A 26,451-nucleotide genomic window follows, 5' to 3' on the forward strand; every position below is an offset into this window, starting at 1 on the left:
GCGGGAACCTATGTCACCAACAAAACACATACTCCAAGAGAGACAAAGGCAGAGACAGACAAAGAAACATAAACACACAGGGTAATACAGTCGGATAAAAAGACATAGACAGGCTGATAAGAGAAAGACAAGAACAACAACAAAGAGCAGAGGAGGGAAATGAGAGAAGGAAGAAACAGAAACGAGTCTCACCTGACACTCGCTCATTGGCTCTTCTTCCTTGGTTTCTACCTTCTTGTCCAGGGTTTCCCCGGCGAGCAGCGACTCCAGCACAGGACCATCCGGGATACCCCCCTCCTTCTTTAGAGAAGCCTCATAGTCTGAGGAATTAGACGATTACAATCAGGGGAAATAAAAGGAACATACTAGCAGTCTGTGTATGTGTGTTATACTGTAGTATTTTGGATATGTTTTTATTTCAGTTTTAATATGGACTTTTGGAAGACTAGCCTTAAGCTAAAATAAAACCGAATAAAAAAAATAAACAAACACATAAAAGGGAAGCGTAGCGCAGAAAGGGATTCAACATTAATGACCAGCATTCATTTACAGTTTAGCAATATGTACCCACATAAACACACAGATTCCACAGTGTTGTTAATGGTAAAAGTTCCTCAAATGGGCCGACTTATTTACTACTCACCGATCTTGAACTCAATCGGTACAAGCCGTGGGTCCTCCAAGATGTTTAGCCGTCTCTTCTTACGCCAGCAGCGAGCAGGATATGTGTACAACTGACCTGGAGCATGACCTGAAACACAGAGAGAGGACACAGCTAGATATAGGACGCACTAACATGACTAATGTGTAGGAACAAAGTTTTTACTAGATGGATTTTTAGAAAAACAAAGTCTGACTTGTTGTGTGCTAATTCATTGTGAGAGGAACATGAATGTGTGCACCAAATTTCATCACAATCCATCCAATAGATGTAAAAACATTTCACTAAAAACAAAAAATATCAACCTGCTGGCAGCAGGTTGATCCTCTGATCCTCTGAGGACCATGTATGTTAATTTCATCTTAATCTATCTAATAGTGACAAAAGAGGTGGACTGCCCCGCTGGCATTTTCATTCCTAACGTCACAGCAATATCATGGCCTAAAATACAAATGGTCGTGGTGTAAATGCTTATCTGTGTTACATGTACGTGCTTCCAAACCAACAATGTCTAATTATTAATACAGCTTTTAAATATAAACTACTTTTTGTTGGTTTTGGAAAACTAGAAATAGTCAGCCATTAAAAATCTCTTAAATTAACCAAATAAGAATGAACCTTAAATCTTAAAACACATGAAAAATGTTAATCAACTCAATTTTCAGTTTAATTCAGAACTATTCTATGCAAATCAAGTTAGAACTAAAAACTAACTAACAAAAGAATTGTACTGGTAGACACCAGGCAAAGCCTACAAACTCAAATCTTAACACACTCATGCACATATGTGCACACACACACACACATAAAGTGCATTCTCTCTGGGATAGTTGGTGCCAGCGGCATATCATTGCCTACAGGGGTGTCTGATTCACTGCCAAAATACACTGATGTTACAGAGAAAGAGAAAGCGGTGAGAAAACACCCTTTGGGGAAAGTAAAAAAAAAAAAAAGTTGAGGTGTGAAAGGTAGGAGGCCTGGAAAAGAGGAGGAGGAAATGAGGGAGGAAGAAAAGAGAGACAGCAACAAGCAGAGAAGAGGAAGGAAGGAAGCCGCGGGACAAATGACTGGAGAGAATAATTTGTGCAGCACAACAGCTGGCAAACACCACACACACACCAACAATGTTGTGGAGTACTCAAGCATCAGCCAGCCACTTCATTCTGGCCAGGTACTGAACACACAAACATATACACGGATAGAGACACACACCCGGTCCACGGTGGTTCTTCTCCATCCAGATGTAACAGTTGCTCTGGGCCACACCGGTCTGGGAGTCCAGGAAGGGGAGACGCATGGAGCGCTCGGCACACAGACGGGCATTGTAGCTGCGACAGTGTTCAATGGCCTCCTTGTAAAACTCCTCTCCAAGACTGAGGGGAGGAGAAAGCGGGGAGTGGGAGGAGGGAGAATAGAGAGCGGGAGAGAGTGTGGGGGTCAAAGGTGAAGGAGAAGGAGAGAATACAGTCTAACATCAGCAGGGAAACAGGATGGCAAAACCTCTGCTTGTGTGTGTGTGTGTAGGTGGAGTGTGGGTCAAAAGAGTAAGGGCTTCAAGTGGACTTTCATGGACAGGTGTAGGGCAAAACTTTGTGTGTGTATGTACAAGCCTCAAGCTGCACACACTTAAAGTGAATGTGTGTGAGTCCGAAGGGGCAGTAAGCGGACAGTCATGGGCAGCTATTGTGTGTGTGTTTTACTGTGTGTGTGTCTGTGTGTAGGCAAGCCGTGGAGATGCACAGTCCTATTAACCTGGGTCACAGCAGATGAGCTGGCAACTGCACACTGTTAAAACCACACAGGCACACACACACAAACACACACAAGCAGTATGGTAACACATTTCTCACAGCGAGGACAATGTAGACTGTGCACTGTATTTTCTCACCTGTACAAGTGTGAGTTTGATTAACATTCAGTGTAATAGTCTTCTCTTTGTTCCTCCCTTCCTCCCCCCCTCCCTCCTCCTTTCACCTCCCTCCCTCCCTCCCTCCCATCTCTCATCCTCCCTCTTACCTGTTCTTGATGACTGCACCTCCAGATTGCCTGTAGGGAGAAGAAGAAGAGGAAAAAACCAAAAGATGTGTGGTGAGTCACTCCTACACCCCACCCACTGTTCGTTTGGCTTCTTTTTACATCCTCACTCTCTCGTGCCTTCGCTTTTCTCTGAATTATGTCCCTTTCCTGTTTTTTTTTAAACTTTCACACTTCTTTTTGAAATTTTCACCGTTCTTCCCACTTCTCTCTCTCTTCTCTTTGTCTCTCTCTTGTTAATCACTCCTCTCTAGTGTCTTCCTGCTGAGTGCAGACATCAAGGTCACTCTGCTATACAGACGGTAGATACAGGACACACAGAACTACAGTTACACACAGCTACAGTACAGGACCAGAAGCAACGTCAGAGAAACAGTGCAGAGCAGTCGCTGATAGTGATTCATTGGATTTGGTTTGTTCATCTTCTAAAAGGTGTTATTGATTTATTGATTAATTAGTTTTGCAAGACATTTGCAGCAACTTTCCAAGTAGATGTGAAAAATTTGGTTTATAACTGCACAATATGTTTATGCATTATGGCATAATATGTGAAAAGAACACTGCATATATTTCACATTGTAGTCCTATAACAGTCAGACTCACCACTAACAGTGTATAAGAAAAAAGAATCAAAATTGATGCAGCAGAGCCAGAGATATCACCTTTTTTACTCTTCTACATCACCCACAATGCAACATGGCCACTGACAGTTTTGGCCAGAGTGATGCGTAACTCTAACAGCAGCTACGGTGCAAAGGGAGGTGATGCAATGGACTAACCAATCAGAGGCCGCCGTAGGGGACGCTCTGAACGACATCAATGTGTTCATGAAAGCGGTCGTGGGTTTTATAGAGAAACTGGTGGATGACACTGTCCAGCAAGTTACAATCAGGACGTTTCCCAAGTCCTGCACACGGGATTATAGACAAATAGAAAGCTGCCTCATACAACAGGCAGTGAATGAGGCTAAACAACTACAGCTTCAGCAGTCCAGCTCCAGAGGTTTGTGCGAGGGACTATGGACCATGGGACTATGGAATATAAAGTGACACCCATGTCAATAGTGAATTTCAACATGTCTCTGACTGATGAACTGAACACCTTTTATGTGCATTTTAAGGCTAAAGGCTGTTAGCCAACAGAATCCCCGGCAGAGCTTGTGCACCATGACTGAGGTGGATGTTCAGCAGTGTGAACACCAGAAAGGCAGCAGGACCAGATGGTATTACTGAATGTGCCCTTAAAGACTGTGCTGACCAACTTGTGCCTGTTTTCACAGTAATATTCAACCTCTACCTCTACCAGTCCATTATTCCCACCTGCTTTAAACGGTACACTTTAGTCCCTGTCTCGAATAAAACCCCAGCCCAGCTGTCTATATGTCTATCTCCCAGTAGCCGTGACCCCTGCAGCGGTGAAGTGCTTTGAGAAGCTGACCAAAGGCTTCATCATCTCATCCTGCATGTCACCCCAGCAAATCCACAGATGACGGCAGTCTACATGCTCCACACAGGCCTAGTTCACTTGGACACCAGGAAGGGAAATTATGTTAAAATGCTGTTTGCTGGTTAGAGATCAGCGGTTAACACTAAATTCTCCTCCAGACTGGTCACTAAACCGAGAGACCTAGGACTACACCCCTCCCTCTGCAGATGGATCCTCAACATCCTGACCAGCAGACCATGGGTGGTACAAGTGGGCCACCATGTGTCATCCAACCTCACCCTCAACACTAGAGGCCCCCAAAGCTGCATGCTGAGCTCCCTGCTGTATCTACTGAAACATACGACTGTGTGGTCATTTCAGGCTCCACCATTGTTATGTTTGCTGATGACGCAGCAGCAGCAGGGCCTGATCTCCAATAACAATGAGAAGGCCTACCTGATGAAGATTAATTACCTGGAGAATTGGTGCAAGAAGAATAACTTCATAAAACTAAGGTAGTAGATAGTGGACTTTGGCACAACACACCAGAGGAACCACCACCCACTCAGAACCAAGAATGCGCAGGTGGAGAGGGTGGACAGCTTCAGATATCTTGGTGTCCACATCATACAGAACCTATTGTGGTCCTGCCACATCAACACCCTGGTGAAGAAAGCTTGTCAGTGTCTCAGATCCCTGAAAGACTTTAAGCTCCCCCTAAAGTGTTCGGGAACTTTTACACCTGCACCACAGAGAGCATCCTGTCTGGGAGCATCACCACCTGCATGGGGATCAGAACCAAAAAGGACAGGTTGGCCCCTAGGAGGGAAGAGGTACGCCTGGCTGAGCGAACCATCAGAACCACCATCCTTGACCTGCGGGATATTTACAACAGGCAATGTAGATCAAAGGCCAAGAAGATGGTTAGGGAGCCCAGCCACTACAACAACAGACTGTTCTCTCTGCTACCCTGAGGGAGGTGCTGCTGCTGCCTGAAGGCTAACACAGAGAAGATGAGGACGAGCTTCTTCCCTCAGGCCATCCGACTGCTACACAAGAACTGTGCCTTATGGGCCGCACCCCACCTCCAAGTCAGTTTATACTATTTGCACAATTCTGTATAAAATATATGTAAATAGTCTGTATTTTATTTTACTGTGTATTTTATTTTACTGTGAAAATTTAGATTTGATGTATCCATTGTTTTACAAATTTGAATCACTTTTTAATTTTTTGGTCCTCATTCACTTCATTGCAATTTGAGCTGGAACAGGTACCTAAGGGATTTCACTACGCACTGCGGAGCATAATTTGTTCATGACAAAGATAATTGCAATTTGAGGTTGGCTTGAGCCTTAAGCAGAGATGAGGAGTGAGATACAGAAGTCTGCTAAGCTCACTTCTTTCTAACTCCACACGCCCAGATTTTTTTCATTTTCAAACTTGCAGTCTTCAGAGCCAGCAGACCCTGACTCAAGTGACATCACTTGAGGCGATTTATCATATTTCACACAGTGGAGCCACAATTAGCTTTATACAACTTTCTTCACATAAGCAATGATCCCCAACACTTGTAAGCAGACTTTGATGTGTAAAAACAGTGGAATGTCCCTTTAAATTTACCACACATGATAGCGATTGACGGTGATTAGATGAAATTTATTGTTGTTAAAAACAGTTTTGTCTGCAAACCGATGAATCCCAAACAATTTTCTTTCTAATTCTTTCAAAGAGAAAAATTATATTAGCTCCATGTTAGCGCTATTTGCACCAAAATTAATTCCTTGTTGGCCCAAGGCCTAAGTTTCTAACAAATTTTACTGAAATCTGTCACATAGTTTTTTAACTATCTGCTAATTAACAGACAAAAAGCAAATAAACTCATGGGACTAAAAGCCTCCTTGGCTGAGGTAATTATTGAAATCTGCCACAACAACACACTACAACAAACAATGTGAAGGTACAAGCAGAGCATATAATCATCTTTGATTAGAATAAAAGCAAAATTAGGTTTGAAAGGATCTGACTTTTTGACAAGACACTCAAACAAAAAGAAGATTATTTATGGTTTAATGTCCTTAGAAGCAGGATTAAAGCTATTTTTTCACATGAAATAAGATGGGGGGTGGGACCCTCTGTGAAAATGTCAAGTAGACTCAACTATTCTAGTTGGAAATAAGGACAGATTCAACTCTACCATCAGAGTTAGCAGATGCTGGTGAGGTCTGACAGCTTGTTCGTGGCATATTCCAAACCTCCTAAACCAGTTCTGCAACCTCGCGGGCCATCACTGGACGTGTGACATTTAAAGGATGTGATCAGGGCGTCAATATGTGGGGCATGCTGTGCTCACGTCCGCTAATGTGTCGCTGGGAATGAGCTGCTGCTTCTGTTGAAGAGAATATGTTTCTTTACAGCTCAGAGCCTGAAATTGGCTGCGCATATGAGCATTAGGGTATTTTATGGCCACTTCGGAGGTGCGTCATCGGAACTTTTTCCTCACCTCGTTTCACTTTGCTTTAGTGCGGTGCCAGTGATCCTCCCTGCAGTTTACAATAAACGAATGACGAATGGAGCAGGATAGAGGCCTGTCCAAAAAAATAGCCAGTTAGATCCACACAGCCAGTCAGACACTGTTCAGCCATTGTAAGATGCTGCAGAAAGAAGCAACACCTCAATGCCTGAATTTGAAACCAGTTTGTACCAGCAGAAGCGTGGCTAAAATAGAAAGGCAGCCATTCCCCTGGACACAAATATACCTACTGTTTGCATATAAACAGTCATGAAGTGGGAAAATAAACACTCACACACACACTGAGAGGGGCTCAAACAGTCACATACATTCAAAGAACACAGGTCCACAAAGCCCTACATACTGCCTTTTAAAATATTAAGAGTAACATGGTGAATAAAAGACTTGGACTTCAAGGGCTGAACTGGTGACCAAACTGAAATACCAGAGAGAGACAGACTGAGTGGGGAAAAAAAGGAAAACATTCAAAATGTAAAACAGCTCACCCCTGAGCTCCCCATACACCTCCTCCCTCAGCAGCCCTCTCACTTCAAACCCTGCTCCCTTCCATCCCTCCATCACCTCCATCCTTCTCTCCTCGGCTGACTTTAGAGGTACTGGAATAAGTCAGTCCCCTCTCGATAATAAGTTGACAGCTGTAGAAAATGGCTTCTTTCAATTTGGGTGCTCCCAATCTCATTATATTGTGATAGCAGAGCTGCATGACTGTTTGGAGGCTCGTACGGGAGAGGAGCTGAGGCAAAGTGGAGGCTGAGAGGGAGATGCACAAAGAGAAAGAGAGTTGGGAGAAGACACTTGAAGAAAGAGAGAAGGGGAAATGAGACGGGCAGAGGAGAGAAATTGAAAAAGACATCCACAGAGGAATAGGCAGAAAGACAGGGAGGCAAGGGGTAAGACGAGAAAGGGACAAAAAGTAAGACAGAGATAGCAATAGACAGAGACAGACAGAAGTACCGAGCCCTGTGGTACCAGAGCAGGATGACCTGTGAAAAGCTTAGCTCTCTTTGGTTTAACAGAGGGCTGCCACATTTTTCTGGACCAGGAAACCTCTATTTCAGCTGCAAATATCCTTCAGAGAAAAATCACGCTTTCAACTTCAATTTGTAAAATAACAATCTTCAACTCTTAGATTTGATTCAAAAATTGCATTGAGGGGGTGGCAACAGCATAAAGAGCGTGATCAGCAAACATTCCCTCAAATGCTATCTCTCATCATGCCGGCCAGCTTGTTAAGCAGAATAGTGAACCCGAATAGAAAAGAAATGAATCTGTTCTTGATTCAGCAAGGGACACCCTGTCCTCCCTCATGGGCCTGCATGTGCAACACAGATAAAGCTTTAAAAACCACTCATAATAGAAGGGGGTAATTGTTATATGAAGTTAATTTTTACTCAGGTGGCTGACATGACTTTGAAGTTAGCTGTTATACATTTATTTGCTTTCTTGGCAAGAGTCAGAAGAGAAGATGCCCGCTAAACATGAAGCCAACTCACAACCAGAGGACTATTAGCTTAGCTTGCTACACAAACTGCTAGGAAACAGCTGGCCTAGATCTGTCCACAGTCAGCTACTTGCACCTCTAAAACTATGTTTAAGGCTATGCTAACTAGCAGCTGGCAGTAGCTTTGTATATTAATGTATATATAGACATGAGAAACACATGGTATCAATCTTCTCCTTTAACTCTCAGCAAGAAGGTGAAGTATATTTCCAAAAATGTCAACCATTCCTTTAACATATTCAAAGAAGATATATCTATATCTTCTATATCAAAGAAGGGTTGATCTATCTATATCTATATAGGGAAAATAAAGGAAACGAACCTCTCACAGCTGCACTAGCCTATGGCCAAGCAGGTTGCTGAAAACACGGAACCATTCTGCCAATGAAGGAAATCCAAGACCTGATGCTGCGCTAACACTGTGGGTATATGTCTCATTCAGCATGAAAACTAATTTTACAATTGCATCCAATTTCATTTTTGTGATATTTTCAACATTTATTTCTATTTCTGGTTTCTTCCAGCTATAGTTTAGACTAATGGATGCACACAGACTCATAAGCACAGAGAGAAATACTAGCAGCTTTAGTAATTAACTGGCAAAGAGCCAACTCTCCAGCAAACTGGAGCTGACTACCAAAAATGTCCAGACATGACGGAAATGACAATCACACAGGCCCGCACCGTGCAAGGACACAAAAAAAACCACACACAAAGGACACCTATACACATGCATGCATGTGCATACACACACAGAAATGTATGTTAGCAAATACACATACATACTTTAGGAAACAAAGAGTTACATGCATACACACATGGTAAGAACATTATTATGAACCTCTAACAAGAGACATACTCACACTAAATCATGATTAGATGAGGGAAAGGAATGAGAGTGCCTGGAGCATGTAGTTTGTGTGTCTGTGTGTGTGTGTGTGTGTGTGTATAAGCCACACTGAGCCGTCTGCCTCAGCCTGCACTAAGCAAACAGCAGGGAGGGAGAGGCCTCCATGAAAACACTGAAGAAACTAGTGAGTACACATACACACAAATAAACACACACATGCTCCTGACAGGCAGTTGACATACAGCCTTCCTAAAAAGCACAGCCACCCCACCAGGCCCACCCTGGCTAAGCTATTGTCTGAATCTCTGGGTGATCCTTCAAGGCCTATTCAGCAGAAGCGGTCCACTTCAGCATATACTGAGTCACAGTCCAGTGTTGCATGCACACTCTGATAAAACACACACACACACACACAGAGCCAGCAGCAGTTTATGGTTAAGGTGCAATTAACCACACCAATTAGCTGGTTCTCTAACCAATAGAGGAACAGAGGGCTCCCCCTAGAGGTGAAATCACATCATTGGAGAAGCTGAAGGGAAAGGGGGGAATCATAAAAATTAGACCACAATTACAAAAAAATCGTCAATGCCAACAAAGGATTTCATTTCAATGGTGGTTTCCAACTGGGTGAAATGAGGTAATTAAACTGGAAGGAAATGAAGTAGTCCACACGTAAATGGCTTTATGAGGGCTGAGTGCAGATTGTATGGGAGTGTTTTGCACTTTAGATTTGTTAGCAAATGCTGCCGAGACTATGGCTGTGAGCTCTGTGTGTATGTATGTGTGTGGGTTAGTTTTAAGCCTGTAAAAACACTTGTGCCCACTTCTTCAAGTCTGTACACCTGGTCCACACACCTGTCTCATCCACCATTGTCCATCTGTGCAGTTACTCACACAGACACACACTCACACGGGTGCTGTCTGGTCTATGGAGCTTTGTGTGTGTGTGTGTGTGTGCACAGTGAAGAACTAATATCTAGCGGCCTGCTACTGTACTGTTCCTCCCCTCCCCCAACCCAGCCCTTCCATGGCTGAACTCAACAGATTAAACTATGCAATATCACCCTTACCAATGCACCCCTCCTCCCTCTTCCCCCTCCACCTCCCCCATCCTCGCCACCCTCAATTCAATTTCTTCTCTACTCTCCTCCTCTCTCTCTCTCTCTCAGTGAAATGATTTGTCTTTTTTCTCTCTTTTCCCAATCTGTGGGTCTGTATGCACGTGAACACAATTTTCCTGTTCTTCTGTAGATTGCTAGGCTGCAGTTGAAAGACGACACACACACACACACACACACATATATATATATAGATAGATAGATAGATAGATAGATAGATGGATAGATGGACATAGATATAGATGTTATATAGATGCTCCAATATAGTTCTACCAAAAACAAGGGGGAGACACACACCAGCACTTTCTATGTCACCTAATGAGAAAAGGTACAGGCATACCTTTGTGTTTGTGAGTGACTGTGTGTATGAGTGTGTGACAGAGTGTATGTCAGTCAGAAAGACAAAGAGGCCACACACTCAGTTTGACAGTGACAGACAGACAGATGGACAGACAGGAGTGTGTGTGAATGTGTGTGTGGCAGTGTCTGTGCAGGAGCGGACGTCTGCCACACTACCAGCTGGGAAACGTCAGTTTCCTCGAATCGCTGTCACAGCACTGCGTCTGTGTATGTGTGTATATGTGTGTGTGTGTGCGTATTTGCAACTGACTGTTTGCATATTTGAATGTGATGAGAGATATGACAGAGAAAAGCAGAGTGAGGGAGGTAGACAGAGGCAGATCCATGCAATAAATCATGTAATTTCTCTTAGTGCTTTGTGTTACATGCTATTTGTGATTTTAATGAAGAGTTGCGTGTCATTTCCTGTGTGCTTCTCTCTCATTGTCCGCTGGGTGTGGTTATCTTGAAATCACTATAAAATTGTGAATCATAGGCCTCTCTGTGCATGTTTCCTGTATGTGGGTTTGAATGTGTTTGTGCATTCTCACAGTAGTGCATACCTTATGCATGCTATTTGTATTTGTGTGTGCATTCATTCCTGGTCTATGTGTATGTGTGTGGGTGTATATAGCCCGTAGCTAGCTGCAGTGTGTATTGAGGGCAGTACATCAGGGTAAGGCAATCTGCCTCTGAACAGCTCCTTCAGGTGAGATTTATCACCACTGCACTTGGCCTCTTATTATGGCAATGGATTCCCTACCTCTGTATCTGGGTGTGCACGTGTGAGCATGTGTGTGTACGAGTGTGTTTTCTTAGTGCCCCCCCCCCCCCAAGTCTGCATCCTTATTAAAGTGCTGCAGAGGGGAACAGCCATTGGTTTGTGTTGACTCCACCCTCGACAACTCCTGATAGGGATCCACTGGACACGCACAGACACTGGGAATAATATAAATGGGGAATGACAAGAGAGAAGAAATTATGCTGAGGAGGAGGGGAGGGGAGGGGAGAGGAGAGGAGAGGAGAGGAGGGGAGAGGAGAGGAGAGGAGAGGAGAGGAGAGGAGGGGAGAGGAGAGGAGTAGAGTAGAGGAGAGGAGAGATTTGGGTTGATTCATTTTCTGCTTCTCCCATGTTTTGCATTTGGACTACAAGTTCAAACCCCAACAGAACTACAAATTCCAAATTTCCTGGCTGGAAATCACACAAGGTCCCAAAGCAGTGGAGCTGACTGACAGTCAGTTAGGTAGCACTGGAGAAATAGGTCATAGAGCTAAAAATACTTATCTATGTCTCTCTCTTTCTCTCTCTCTCTCAGTCTCTCCCTACCCTGTCTTCTTAAAAAAAGACAAAGTAAAACAGATAGAAAGTCTAAATAAGGGGATGATGAAAGGAATAACTCGGAAAAAGAAATAGCCTTAAAAACATCAGACCTCAGGCTTACTCCCACGAATGAAGAAAAAAAAAACTGAGAGCAAGAAAGGGAATGAGAGAGAGTGCAACTGAGTGTATGTTTCCCATTCTGTGTGTGTGTGTGTGTGTGTGTGTGTGTGTGTGTGTGTGTGTGTGTGTGTGTGTGTGTGTGTGTGTGTGTGTGTGTGTGTGTGTGTGTGTGTGCGAGTCTCCATCCGCACGGGTGATACCACACAAATGAGCGAGTGAGGGAATGAAAGGGAGAGATTGAAAGAGAAAGAAAGATCTAGAAATGGATGCTCAGGCTGTGGTTTCAGCCATCGCGCGGGGCTGTTTGCACACAGAGCCGGTTATTACATGGAACTCATTTAGCTCGGCTCAGTCAGGCAGGGCAGAAATAATATTATATAGGCCCTGCCACAACCGCTGCCAATACCACAGCACACGATTATCTACATCTCCCCCTCTAACCAGCACAAAGAAGTAATATTGCTGAAATATATGCCACATCATCTGCCATTTTGACTAATCCTGCCACCTGTGTCTTTAAATTCATTCTAATAAAGCGAGAGTCTAACTGTTAATTTAATTAAATTGCACTTTGTTCCTAAAATATTTTCATTTTTATGGATTTTGTCATCTATTTCATAAGCAGGAGGCCTCAGAATTGAATGTAACCATTAGGAGGCAGGATCTTCATATCTTCTTTGTAACTAACATACCACTCTGTGATGCCACAAATGGAAAGATTGTGGACTATAGACTCTTTCTGTCAGTAGATAGGCCAAATCTACAGTAAATCCCTCCAAAGGAACTGTTAGGGGTAAGCTATCCAGCAAGATTTAAGGGGATCTGACAAAATACATGGAGAATTTCCCTCACTACTTTTTGCTGAATATTAAGGTAGTGGCATGGCTCGATTCACAATGTAAAGAAGTGCAGTGGAGGGGTGGGGGCAGGGGGGTTGAGGGTAAGTGACTTGGAGGGCTCAGATGGTTTGAAGCCAAAAAGAAGGAAAATGGGAAAAGGGAGAGCGAGACAGGGAGGAAATGGCTGAACAAAAGGGAGATGGTGAAAAGAGTGATGGATGGAGAAAGTGATGAAGAAAGAGGGAGGGAATGTGGAAGACGGGGCGGCATGAGGTGATGGGAGGACAGAGAGGAAATAAGAGGGAAAGAGAGAGAGATGGAGGGGGAGAGAGCAGAGGAGAAGGAGAGAAAGAGAGATTAAACGACTCTCTAATCCAGCAGAGAGATAGACGGAGTGAGGGCTGGTATAAGGAAATGCCCAGTAGATTGGGGCTAGCTGCTCGCTCCTCCACTGATTTGCCTTAGCACACAAACGAACCCTCCACTGTACTTCCACACACATACACATCAACTGGCTATCACACCGCAAGTCCCACTCTCACTTGGCTGGGCAATGGGCAACAACTGTAAACGCTTCCCACAGATTTACATCCACTGGATTCATTATAATTTATTGCAGATATTCAAAAAAATTTAAGGACATTTAAGGACACAACAGGCCTTGTCTCCGGCACACAGCCAGCCACCCTATTAGGGCTGACATTGAACCAAATTTTGCTCGTTGTTTGGCCCATTTTACTGGCTCGGCCCCTAATTTGTAAGCCTGTAATAGCAAGTTTGTTTGTAGACATGCTAATTACCAGGGCTTGTTTAAAAGCCGATCGCAGTGTGGTAACTGGAACGTAGTTAAACCCATACTGCGTAACGATGGCATTTATACAGTTGGTGAGACGTTAAAGGCAGCGTTGATTGCTGTCGCCTTGTGTAATAAATACATTCAGCTTTGTTTCTGCACATAGAGTCGGATGCTGTGGTGAAACAGTATGTCAGCATCCCTGCAGGACTGAAACTGGCTGACAACTTGACTTCTTGTTATATGTCTTCTTTTTTCTCTTGTCTGACTTTCTGAGCACTTAAAAATCAATGTAAGACCACGATTGAAAATTGGGCACGAGTTCATTACTTACTTGCCCTGAGCCTTTTTTTTTTTTTTTTTTACAATTTACACTCCTCTTTCCTGTTCGCCTCCTGCCACCACAACCTCTTCTCTCAATCTGTCCTGGTATATAGTCCATGCAAATCAGTCAATTTAATCCCCTGACATGGTGTCAGTGAGGGCCTCTGGGAACAATCAGGCCACACTTTGGCTCTGCTTGGATGAGCATCCCAAAGAGGAGAGGAGGAAGAGGAGAGGAGAGGGTGCTCTGAACTCAAAGGTCCAACATTACACCCTCCATCAAGTCCATCTGTCCATTCCTGTCCTATCATCAAATAATACTACTAAATATCATCTTATTGCAGTATAGTTTAAACCTTAGAATTACCAATGTTACACCTTATTTTACTAAAACTGGGGTGTTTGTTATGTTAAGGAGTAAAATTCATTTGGCCAAAACAGTAAAATACCATCACAGCCAATCAGGGCAGCACACAGTTCCCCAATGAGTACCATTGCAATCCTGTCTCCTGTCAAGTGCTCTTCAAAACAGGCACGTACAGGGCAGTCGTTCATGGAATTGCACGAAATGTCGCCTGTGTCTGCATCTCAGAGAGGCTGACAGACAGACAGACAGACAGACAGACAGACAGTCAGTCTACATGCCATGTCCCTGCCCAGGTAAAACCTGCAAAGCATCAGATGTGCGCCCCTGCTTTGTACAAAGGTCTTGTGACTTTTCTTTGTTTCAAACTGCCTAAGCTGAACCTTTTGTGTGCTCAAACTCTCCTCGGTTGCATGTTTATATTGGGGTTATTGTGATTTTTTTTTCCCCCGGCTAGATCTGTGTAAGTACCCGCTTACAGACGCACATCAGCCACCTTTTTGGCCGGGAGCCCAGGCGGGCAGCAGGCGTCTGCATTCCGCTGAAACCAGTCTCAGAAAAACAACAAAAAAGGACCCCCCAAAAAACTGCACAAAGGGGATCATCTCAGGAGAAACTTCACGGGAAATCCACCCGTTAAAAGACCACTTGGCGGAAATAAATATCTGCTGAGATGCACGCTAAGTGTAAAACGCCGGATTGAAATTTGGGTTTTATTATAGGCTTTATTATAGGCGCCGAAGATAAACGTAAGTCTCGGAGTTGAAGCCGTGCACCAGCGTATTCACCTCAGCCTATATTTCCGAGAGGTCCGGCAGTAAAGGTAACGCTGCAGCCTAAAAACCCGGACAGTGAGCTTCATTCTGCCTACCTGTTTACCCCCTCTCTGTCCAAAAAAAAAAATAAAATAAAATAAAAATGCACACAGGTACTGTAAAGCCATCTAAGCCCCCTGCCTCCCGGCCAGCCTGCCACTCCAGCCAGGCTTTGACCGTGATCTTGGCTGGCTACACTGGCAAGGGACATACCGGGTCACCCAAATCTACCTCCAGCATTCCTCCATATCCCTGCACACACGCTGCCGTTGGCTCAGGGAAATGGTAATATGAATTGCATCGGAGCGCACAATAATCCCCTCCTGCCCAAAACACAGAACCCCCCGTCAGCTTTAAACGTAACTTTACTTTAGGGCTGATTCGCATCCCCTGACATTATCCCTATCTCTGCTGTATGCATTGCATGTATAGATGTGTTGGTAATCATGCTGAGAATTATCTAGGAATTTAATGGTCTTAAATTGCACTGACAGCATGCACAAATCAAAAAAAGCGCAAACGCTCAGGAAATGTGTTTTACTTACGATTTGAGGGGGTTCTGTACCGCTGTGGCCATTTTGATATAGTATGATAGAATGCAACACTGCAGAGCCCGGTATTGTACATGTAATGTAGCAGCTATTTCAATTTCATTCATTCTCTGGGGCTGCGGCTGGAGCGAGCAGCCAATGGGAGGCGGAAGCGCTCTGTGACAGCTTTGGGGAAGTGTAGTTTTTTACGCATGTCAACATGAAACATGCCGAGGAGGAGCGCACTACAAGTACCAGCGGGGACAGCGGTTCAAATGGACCACAGTCCCGCCTCGGACTTGTAAGGGCAAAGCCATCCCCCAAGATCCGAATTTATAATAAAATGTCTACAGTTATGTCAAGGTTGGGTTGCAGGACTGTCTGTCAGTCCGTGGATGGCAGCTTCCCCTATGCATTGTTGCCTTGTCTGGATGGTGATGGGCGAGGTTTGAGTCTGCACTGAGGTGTCCGAAAACTGCATCACATCATAGAAGTTTCAACTTGTTGGATACATTTTATTATAAATTAAAGAAAATAGAAAATGATATTGATAAATCATTTAGAATTTTACTTTTCTTTGCACATATGTGTACAGAAGGGCAGCACGTTGATAGCATTCAGTGAGATTTTGGCCAGGTATCACCTTAGGTGTGTGCAGATTATAGAGACTGACTAGGCAATAGGAACACAACAAACACAAAATATTTTAAGAAAAGTATTATATACTTACAGTTAACATGTAATGGTAGTCAATTATAATGTGCAACAGAAATTTTTTAAAACTATTGAATTATAGACTATTATCATTTATTAACAACTTAATGCTGCCTATTTTAAGGCAAATTAAGAGATATTGTGTCTACATAACCTTACATTAGTGGTGGCATGTTGATAGACCCATGGTTAATCTTATATTATCTATGCTAGGTAGCCCTGCACTGAGCAGCTTTAATTATTCATTAATCAGAGGCGATGGGTCGGGAGTAGGCCTATAATTGATTCTTTCAGACATTTGTCTCCCATGGTTGAGCCCGGAGAAAGGCTGGGACCCTCTCCCAACCCCTCACTCCTCCATCCTTGATTCGTCCCTTCCTTAATTCCTTCTTTAATTCCTTCCCATCTGCTTTCTTTCCTGTCATTTTTTAATGAATCCACCTCAGATGGTTTATTTTATTTTATTTGCAAAAGATGAACGTGTTAAACTAAAATATGACTTATTTTAACCAGTAGAATTTCTTTAATTCTTTATCCATGTGAGAAGAAAGGGAGGAAGGAAGGGAGGAAGGAAGGAAGGAAGAGAGGAAGGGAGGGAGGAAGAAGGACTGAACGAGGGAAGGAAGGAAGGGAAGGAAGGAAAGGGAAGGTCGGATGGAGCTCAGCCAGGAGTGTTAGAGCAGCAATGCTGGAATTTCTTTCTCCATGTCACGTTAGCTGTGGCGCCGCTCTGAAGCCATTCAGTGACATGTGATATTTATAGATCTGTGCTAACAAATATTTAATGAACATTAGCAAGCAGCTCTAACACGGCAGCAGTGCTCCAATAAAACACACTCTGCCAGTTAAATGGAAACTTTGATTTCGTGTGTATTGCTGTGGTCATGAATTAGTTGCTGTTTTAAAATACGTATAATTTTCAGCTTGAGGTAATGGAACACATATATGGAGTTGAATTTTGTTTGGTTTGCATAAACAGTCTAAGCTTTAAATATCTACTCCAGAATACATAGATAATTAATGACTATGCGAGTTCGTCTCCTTAAGTTTTCTGCTTTCTTCTTTCCATGATTTCTGAAGTTTGTAGGGTGTCAGGCTGTGCTGTTATGTCAAATTTTGACCACGCGGTGGCGCTGATGCACCAGCCAACGCGTCGACCAACGGCACGCACTGTGCGTCTTACGTCATGGCCTTGGCTCCTCCCGCAGCGTCAGCAGTACACGCGCTGTTGTTGTGATTGACGGACGGACTGGAGTCATGTTGAACTTTCGTTTTGCTTCTCGTCGTCATAAATATGTTTTGACTGATTAAACAACGATGTCCGACATACTGATGAAGGAAATGGAGAGTATATCGATCAGCTCAATTAAGCCAGAGCGGCGTCCAGACGATGTCCGGAGCTTCCTGCTGGTGGATGATCAAGAAAACCTGCAGGTAAAGTTAGCTAACGTCAACTGAGCTAAGGGCTGCTAACAGTTAGCTGCTAGGCTAAGAATAAGAAGAAGACAACGAAAACGCTAATGAAGGCCATTAACTGTCTACCTTCACTATTGCTAACAGTTACAGTGTCAATACATGAACCCAACTACTTTACAAAACACCGAGTTAAAGCCAAGTTAATATTGTCAAGTGAAGAAAGTAAGCGTGTGACAGATTCCTCTCCACTATTTGCTCCTGTGGCAAATATTTATGCCCGTTACGTTAACTGTGTGTGGTCCAAAGATATGTTTCACTAACAAGGGATCATGTTACCTCAAAGAGATGAACGACATAGACTACAACGGAGGAAGGCAGAGCAGCAAATGTGTGTGTCACTGGGGGAAGTCCCTGGTGAGTCATACAGTACATCGGACCCGTAGGGAGGCACCCTCTTATTGTATTGTTGCTACAGCTGTAGTCGATAATGATTATTTTTATACTTATCCAAGCAGCCTGGGATGTATGCACAGCCAATTTAGTCCTTATTGTTTGTCCTAAGATCACAGGGGATTAAGCAGTATACTGGTAATCGATACAGCCTTCATTTTCTCTCACTGTATGTAAATAGTCTAATCAATAAGAAGCCAAACATAACTCAGTACTGCATTTTGTTATGTTAAGGCTTCTTGTCATCTAAGATGGAATTGTTCAAACAAATTCAGCAATGTTTTCCTTTGATTCAGTAAAGTCAACAGGGGAGCCAGTGATATTATGTTAAGGCAGCCCAGAAATCCATCTTTTGTATATAAACAGCACTCTGCTTGGTGTTCTTCCTCCTCTCCCTTCAGGTCCGTGATGAGTCTGAGTTTCTGGATAAACTCGGGTGTGGGGACGTTGCAGGTGTCAAGGTCCTCTCCATCTTTGGCAACACCGGTGACGGCAAGTCCCACACCCTCAACCACATCCTATTCGGTGGTGAGAGTGTGTTCTTCACCTCAAAGTCACCCAGCTCCTGTACGGTGGGAGTGTGGGCCGCCTTTGACCCCAACCTCAGCCTGATCGCCCTGGATACTGAGGGTCTCTTGGGAGCTGCTGCCAACCAGAACCAGAGAATGCGGCTGTTGCTGAAGGTAATTTTAGTGGTCATATTTGGTGTCTGTCATTAGGGTGAGAAAAGGGTACTGATTGGTTTTGTACTCAGACACTTTTATAGGTAATCTTTAGTAATCTTTTACAGGCCCCATAATTTCTTGATAGAGCCTAAATTACATTACATGTTGGGTCCTGCTGCTCGAAGGCCATGTGATGCTTAGCACACAGGTGCGAGGGGGATGCTTGTTTTTGAAACAGTTGGTTTCAAGAGAGCGGTATCAAGGACACGTCAATAATTTAATTGGCAGGTAAAACAGATGTAATGTAAATTTTGGGATTTACTAACTTCTGTTTTTCTTTTATTTATTGTTCTTACACAATTAATTGATACCCTTGTCTTTGTTCCGTATATATACATTCTTCCCTTTCTTCCAGGTATTGGCAGTGTCTGATGTTGTAGTCTATCGTACACGAGCCGAACGCCTCCACAACGACATGTTCCACTTCCTGAGCAGCGCCTCTGGGGCCTACCTGAAGCATTTCACCCCCGAGCTCAGGGCTCTCTCAAACCGCTGTGGTCTTGATGTGCCCCTCTCTTCTCTTGGGCCCGCTGTCATCGTCTTCCAAGAGACAACACACACTCAGTTGCTGGGTCATGGTATGGCAAGGAAATATACTAAATGCATGCATAAACTGTTTTGTGATCACAAAAACACAGCTTGGCATTACAAGTGTAATTCTTTGCCTTTCTATTAATTTTTATCTCTTCCTCTGTGGTTGCTGTTGCACAACTTAAAATTCCTTTGTTTTTTCCTTTCCCTTTTAGACTCCAAGGTGGCCGGTGACGCTGACAAGCTGCTCCAGAAGCGTTTTCATGACCTGAACCTGGGGACAGAGGCCTTCAGCTCAGTGCAGTATGTAGGCACCCAGACCATCACGCCTCCCACAAACTATAACAGCCTGCTGGACGCCGTCAGGCAACAAGTGAAGAACACTCACACACGCTCCGCCCGCCAACCTGGCATAGTGTTTCACGCACTGAAAGTAAGTGGTAAACTGTTACCTTTAGTGTTGAATAGCCAAAAAAGTAAAGTTTTAGAGACATTTAACAGAGAGATGGAGACGCCTCAGCTCACTGTTTCCCCAGGCCCTGAGTGAGCGTTTCTGTGGGGAACTGTCTGATGAAAAGATGACCCTGCACTCCTTCTTCCCAGACGAGTACTTCACCTGCTCTGCTGTCTGTCTCAGCTGCAAGTAAGTCTTTATAAATGTTTTTGAGCTGGTACTCAAGCTTGTTGTTGCCCTCAAAAAAGGAAAAAAAAAAACAGGTAATTTGGTCAGAGATGAGAAAATTCACTCTTCTCTACCTGTGCAAAATTAAACTTCTCACCACTGACTTTGTTCAGTCACACTTATTTTCTTACCCAATCCCTTCCTCTGCTTTCTAAAGTAAAAAGAAATAGAAATCTAATATGTTTTGGTGTTAAAATACCGCTGGATGGTCCCAGCACTCCTACTCCCCATCTCACACCAGTTTACTGTCCATTTGTCTGTTTCACAAAGAATAGCATTGTTCATCTGGCCTTTAAGACATGGTGACAGGCCACATGGCCATTTTTAAACTCTTTTTGTTGAAAAGCTGTATCAGGCAAAATCATCATTCAAAGCAGAGTATTTTTCTATTCTTTAAATGTGTTTCAAAGGGATCTTTAATTTTTCAAACTCACCAGACTAAATGTCCCTCTTCTCCTGAATCTTCTTACAGCAGTCAAAGGCTTTTATTGCCAGATGGACAACAGAAATCGAGAGCTGTCCCTAACTGAATCACAGTAGTGGAAATTATTCCTTTAGAGCAGAAATGTTCTGTTGCTCTTGTGGATGTTAACTGTCTCCCCAGTGGGACACATTAAACTTGATGTCTTTTCCATGTTTTTGCAATGGAGACATGGACGTGCCCCACTATTTGTATTTCTTCAGTATGGAAAGCTTAGAGGGTGGAGAGTGGGAGAAATCATAACACTGAAAGGATTCAGGAGTCATAGTTCAACAAAACCTGAAGTCTCTCATGTTGTTGGAAACATTTGGCGTTTTCGTCTCACCTCCAGCATTCGCTGTAAAAATGGAATGAACCATCTGAGAGACAGGGTCCCTCACTCGGCCGATGGGCTCTGCCAGTACGCGCACCAGTACAACAACAAGGTCCTCATCTGTAAAGTAAGAGTGACTCCTTACACTGGTATTATCAGCCTAACAATTCAAAATGTCATGTTGCTTATGTGATTTCAACTGTGCAGATTTTGAACAATTTCATGCTGTTTCTTGGTGCATTGTCCACTTTATTATTTTTTACATGGTAGCTTACAGAAGGATAAGGTTCTATACATTTGAAATATATTTTCTATATTATTATCTGTGTGTTGTGTCTCTAGCGGTGCTATGAAGGAGGCAGAGAGGTGATTGTTGTGCCCAAGACGTCAGCTTCCACTGACAACCCATGGTTTGGGCTGGCCAAGTATGCCTGGTCAGGGTAAGTAAACACATACGCACACACACACACACACGCGCACACACACCTTTTATTGCCTTTCAGCCAATCATTTCTTATCAACTGTTTGTTGCCCTATGTCCCTGTCCTCCCCCACCTCTCTCAGTTATGTGTTGGAGTGTGCTAGCTGTGGTGTAATCTACCGCAGCAGACAGTACTGGATGGGAAATCAGGACCCTGAGAGCAATGTGGTGCGATCTGAAGTCAAGCACGTCTGGGAGGGGGTGAGTACTCCAACCTGCCTCATTTCCTGGACTTTTTTTCTTTTTTTGCCTTTTCCACTTAGACACTTTGAATTTGTCCATCTCCTGTTAATCCTCAGAGATCTAGTCTGGATTTGGACTTAACTCTAAATATAAGCATGTAACAGCCAAAGATTGTAACTCATCCTTTGGTGTAACATAAGGTCAGCCTCTAACAAGGGCCCCTAATGCCAAAGTTATGTTTTATAATGATGAGATCATTCAGTGTTAGTGAGCATAATTATTCCTCGAGGCCAGACCAAAATATTTAGATGCTGTGAATATATAATTTTTGAGTTTTTTGGTGGATCATTAAATGCATTATATGCTGAATGTTTAATGTGCAACACACAGTATGAACGATTTGTTATCAAGACACTGTTAAACTGACATCTTGCATGATGTTTAATCTGTGGTTAGTTTCACCTAAGACACAGAGATCAAGTCATGCATGTTAAGCATTTTTCACAGCTTCGGTCAGGATTCATTTAATGGTCCTATGGTGATTCACTGACTGAACTTTTTCCCATAGCCTGGTTTTTTCCATCTGTCTCTCTTCCTTCCCTCTCTGACTTTTATAGTCAACAAGTACGATTGTAAAACCCCAAGTATCTCCCCTTTCATCTTCGGGCACCATTTTTCATCCCTCTCTCCTTCTCTTTCAGTCGGACACCTTCCTGACCAATCACCAGAACGCCGCCCAGAGGGTCCTGGATGGGATGAACTACATGATTCAGTCAGTGTCGGAGTACAGCACTGGCCCCACCAAAGCTGTCGCTGCCTGGCTCACTGACCAGGTGGCACCCCCCTACTGGAGACCCAACACAGAGATCACTGTGAGTAGGAAGAACCAAAGCTGAGACACAACAAACAGACAACAAACACAGCAGGGAAGTTCAGACAACAAGGCTCACTGTTGCAATGCAGTTGCTTACATAAGAAAATGATGCAAGTACCAAGTACAAGTTAGCACACAAGTGTTACCTGTGTTAATATTGTCATGTCTGTCCTTCTATTATTGTGCCCTCCTCTTCTCCCCATGCTCATCAGGCCTGTCATGGCTGTAAGAAAGTGTTTGAGGAGGCAGAGAGGAAGCACCACTGCCGATCGTGTGGCGAGGGTTTCTGCCATCCCTGCTCCAGCCATAGGATGCCAGTCCCAGAGAGGGGTTGGGGCACTGGCCCTGTCAGGGTGTGTGAGGCCTGCTACCGCCAGGGAGGGCCACCTGATACTAACAGTCAGGGTGAGACACATTCAAACACTGAACTTCAAATAGGCAGTTTGTGTGTGAACTTTGAAATTGCTGAAAATGAAATTAGATAAAAGGCAAGTCACGAAAACAAGGTCCTCAATTTGGTGATTATAGGTTTTGATGCAGCCAAGTATTTGTTGCATGAGAAACCATGGAGGCTGTATGCAACATAAATTCTGTAGCTTCACCAAAGGATGTGTATGTCAGTATAGTCATCCTAAGGGCTGCAAGTAATAATTAATTAGTCCTCTAATCATTCTCCACATTAATCAACTGGTTGTCTGGAAACCAGTTAAAAAATGACCATAATAAAATGTGTCTGAGGAGCAGTTCAAAACCTTAAATGATCAAATTTACCTTAATGTTGGACAAAGAAAAGCAGCATTCTCACACTTATGAAGCTAAAGCTGGGAATTTCTTTGGCATATTTGCTTGAACAGTGTTTTAAATGATTAATTGATTATCAAAATAGTTGATTAATTTTCTTTCAGTTGACTAATGGAAAGAAATAGAAATCTTTCTTGTACTTAAACGCTGATTGTATAGGTGACTCTATAGCTGCTGCATTGTGGGTGTTGTTATCTCTGCTTTTGCAACCATTTCTCTGTTTCTCTCACACACACACACACACACACTCTCTCGTCTTCAGTGTGCAAGGTGGAGCCTCGCGGCCTCATAGCTCGCAGGGTGACGGAGGTGGCTCAGTCTACACTGGACATAGTCAGCACAGCTGTGGACTACCCTCTCTGTGAGTGCTGCTGCATTTTACCGTCACACATTGTGTTAGTGCACTGCAGCTGGTTGCGCATTACCTCTGGGTCAAGTGGCTTTTGACCAATCAGATGTGTTTTGGACATAATTGTAATTACGAACGTAACAGAGCGAAACTGTAATTTGGCCTGTTGTATCATCAGTGCATTCACCGGCTGAAATTGTCTTTTCCAAAGTGAAACAAAGGTTTTATTTGTTTCTCTGTTAGATAAACTTAAGTGGAAGGGAAATGGAAATCCTGCCATGTTGCACCAAACCCCGAATTTGTGCTGATAACAGTAAATAGTTGACTCTAAATTCTGGCACCTGAGGTGAACATACTGAACCACAGGGCCACTTTGAATTGATGCTTCCCTGCAAGGAACTGATGCCATAAATAAACATTTAATGGTCTAGATGCTATCCATCCATCTGAGATATTTAATGGCTATTTGGAGTTTTGTTCCATAAACATTAATGAAGCTTGTGATCCTGGAAAGTGATTCATACCAGCCCTACTGTTTATAATATAAAGCAGTCTCACAGGATGGTTTGTTCAGGATATGCATATTATGCTGTAATAAAAAAACATACAGTCCCTGCTGAAATCCTTTAACTGATTATTTACTGTTCCGTCCACTCCATTCAGGTTTTGTGAAGGATGTGGCTCGACCAGACTACTGGGTGCCAGACCAGGAGATCACCCAGTGCCACCAGTGCTCCAAAACCTTCACCCCAGTCATGTCCAAGCACCACTGCAGGGCCTGTGGACAGGGCGTGTGCGGACCCTGCTCCACACACGTCAGGCCCGTGCCTTCCAGAGGCTGGGACCACCCAGTCAGGGTGTGTGACAGCTGCCACGGCCGCAAAGACAGTCTGTGATTTTTACAACCAGGAAAACTTAACTCAAAAAGTGCACTCGGTCTTCCTGCGATGATCCGCAAAAACACTGTGAGTCGTGGTACTGCTGCTCTGAGAGAACAAGGGTTGATCATCTTACCGTTGCTCAGTGGCAGAACTGGAATCAGCTTTGTTTTGGTGTGAAAAGACAAGCTGCTCAAAACGATCACCAACTGGATTCCAGTCTTTTATCATCTCTGGCCCAGGGTCTGCTTTTCTTAACCAGCTGATTCTGCATCAGCTATGAGACGTAGATCACCTTCACTACAGCCCCAGTCAAACTGCGAGCAAATGGAAATCTGGACATATGTTTTTAACTGACTGGTGGCATTTTTAAAAAAAATGAAGACATATAACTCCCGTCAGTTCTTATTATAGCAGCAGAGCTTGAACTTTAAACAGACTTCCTTGTTCATTTGTGTTTGCACAGCTCTGCAGCAGGCTGCCTGTTCTCAATCTGAGCAGTTTGTTAGCTAAAAACGACAGGAGAACAAGTAAAAGAGGTGTACTGGGAATAGTGGGAGATTTTAGAGTTTAAAGGTTTTTTTTTTAATCTCTGTTTCAAAGAACATGAAGCCATGACAACCACTTACATTGTCTCTCATATGGCTCTTTTGCAAAGCATTCAAAAGAGTTGAGACTGCAGTGATTTTATCCTTCACAGTCTTCTTCTGAAGCATCTCAGAGACTTTCAGAGTCTGGGAAGGAGGGACATGAAAATTATGGACAGACAGTAGAAACAGACTTAAAGTTGTAGATTGGCATGTGTCTGCATTACTCAGGGCAGAAAGAGATGCAAGGTGTCAGAGCAAGAGCTACAGCTTAGTGTGCCTTCATGGGAATCTTGATTCCCGTTTCTTTAGCCCCCAATGTTTTGTTTTTGAGGATTCCTCCATACGTGCATGCACTAACGAGATTTTTTGTGCCTAATTATGGAGCTATGTAATTTACAGCCTAGCTCCTGAGGCTATTACAGTGGTATCTACACTATGATGAAATGCATAGGATGATAAAATCTGTAGCATAACACATGAAACACATTCCAATATATGGAAATACCTGTGTATTGACGTAGATTTACCTTTCTGAGGTTCAGAAAAATTTCTAACTATTAGGAAAATACACCTGCAATAGACTGGACAATTGAGTTGTTTTGACTTTTCTCATTTTTCTCATATTAAATCACTTGCAATGTTAAGTACAAATGATAAACACATTGATGGAAAATTACAAAGGGAGGTTTTTTTCTGTGTAACATACTGGATCCATTAATGCTGTTTTTCTTTCTCTGTTTAGAAATAATCAATTTAAGTTTGAATGATGTTTTCCAGTTAAATCCAGCAACTGACAATCTTTTTTTCTAATTTTTTCCCCAGATTTGTTTCCTTTAATAAATCAGGCTTATACAAATAAAGAAAACCAAGGGACATTTTGTGTCTGGAAACATCACTTTTCTCACTAATACCCATTTGTGCTTTATTAGCATTATTGAGTATTAAACATTGGTGCAAAAGTCTCTCTATGATGCAACATAAAGACTTGAATGAGGGGGTGATTTCAGACACAGTCACTCTGTGTCTGAAATCACCCCCTCATTCACTCACTCACTGCTCCCTCGATAACAGACACTCAGTGGTATTAGTGCAGTAAGCTTTACAGACACCCATGAATTATCATCCTCTGTAATCACTGACAGGTATGGTGTCACACAACAGTCATATTTGCAGCTGTAAAAAGCAGTGCTTTGAATTATAGGATTGCTAGAAGAGATGAGTGTACATGCCAAGTCACTCCATTGTGTGAATTGAAGGATAAATATAGTGCGCTAAATAGTAAACAGATTTTTTTCATTAAATCCTACTTATTAATCTTTGTTAGTAAGGTCCATTTGTTTGGGTTTTGTGGTTGTGAGCAGTAGGGCTGGTGTTTGTGAGCCAGCTGTTGTTGGACCAGCTCTGTCTTGTTTCTAT

At 43.2% G+C, this 26,451-nt stretch overlaps 2 protein-coding genes across 2 annotated transcripts in view; one reads left to right on the forward strand and one right to left on the reverse strand.

The window, feature by feature from the left end:
- Positions 1–15,789, reverse strand: part of dpf1 (D4, zinc and double PHD fingers family 1) — a 36,491-nt gene extending 20,702 nt beyond the window's left edge. Inside the window, 6 exon segments of the mRNA XM_041046323.1 lie at positions 193–320; positions 644–751; positions 1,874–2,034; positions 2,678–2,707; positions 15,583–15,773; positions 15,775–15,789. Coding sequence (XP_040902257.1) covers positions 193–320; positions 644–751; positions 1,874–2,034; positions 2,678–2,707; positions 15,583–15,773; positions 15,775–15,789 — 633 coding nt within the window.
- A 1,729-nt stretch (positions 15,790–17,518) lies between these two features.
- si:ch211-11n16.2 (zinc finger FYVE domain-containing protein 1) lies at positions 17,519–25,910 on the forward strand. The gene is made up of 12 exons (XM_041046829.1): positions 17,519–17,715; positions 18,549–18,830; positions 19,228–19,450; positions 19,619–19,836; positions 19,940–20,046; positions 20,898–21,006; positions 21,222–21,319; positions 21,444–21,561; positions 22,245–22,415; positions 22,630–22,822; positions 23,481–23,579; positions 24,231–25,910. The coding sequence occupies exons 1-12, from the start codon at positions 17,599–17,601 to the stop codon at positions 24,461–24,463; spliced, it is 1,968 nt and encodes a 655-aa protein (XP_040902763.1). The 5' UTR covers positions 17,519–17,598; the 3' UTR covers positions 24,464–25,910.
- The last annotated feature ends 541 nt before the right edge of the window (positions 25,911–26,451 follow it).

Source organism: Toxotes jaculatrix, chromosome 9 (assembly GCF_017976425.1).
Source record: "Toxotes jaculatrix isolate fToxJac2 chromosome 9, fToxJac2.pri, whole genome shotgun sequence".
NCBI lineage: Eukaryota > Metazoa > Chordata > Actinopteri > Toxotidae > Toxotes > Toxotes jaculatrix.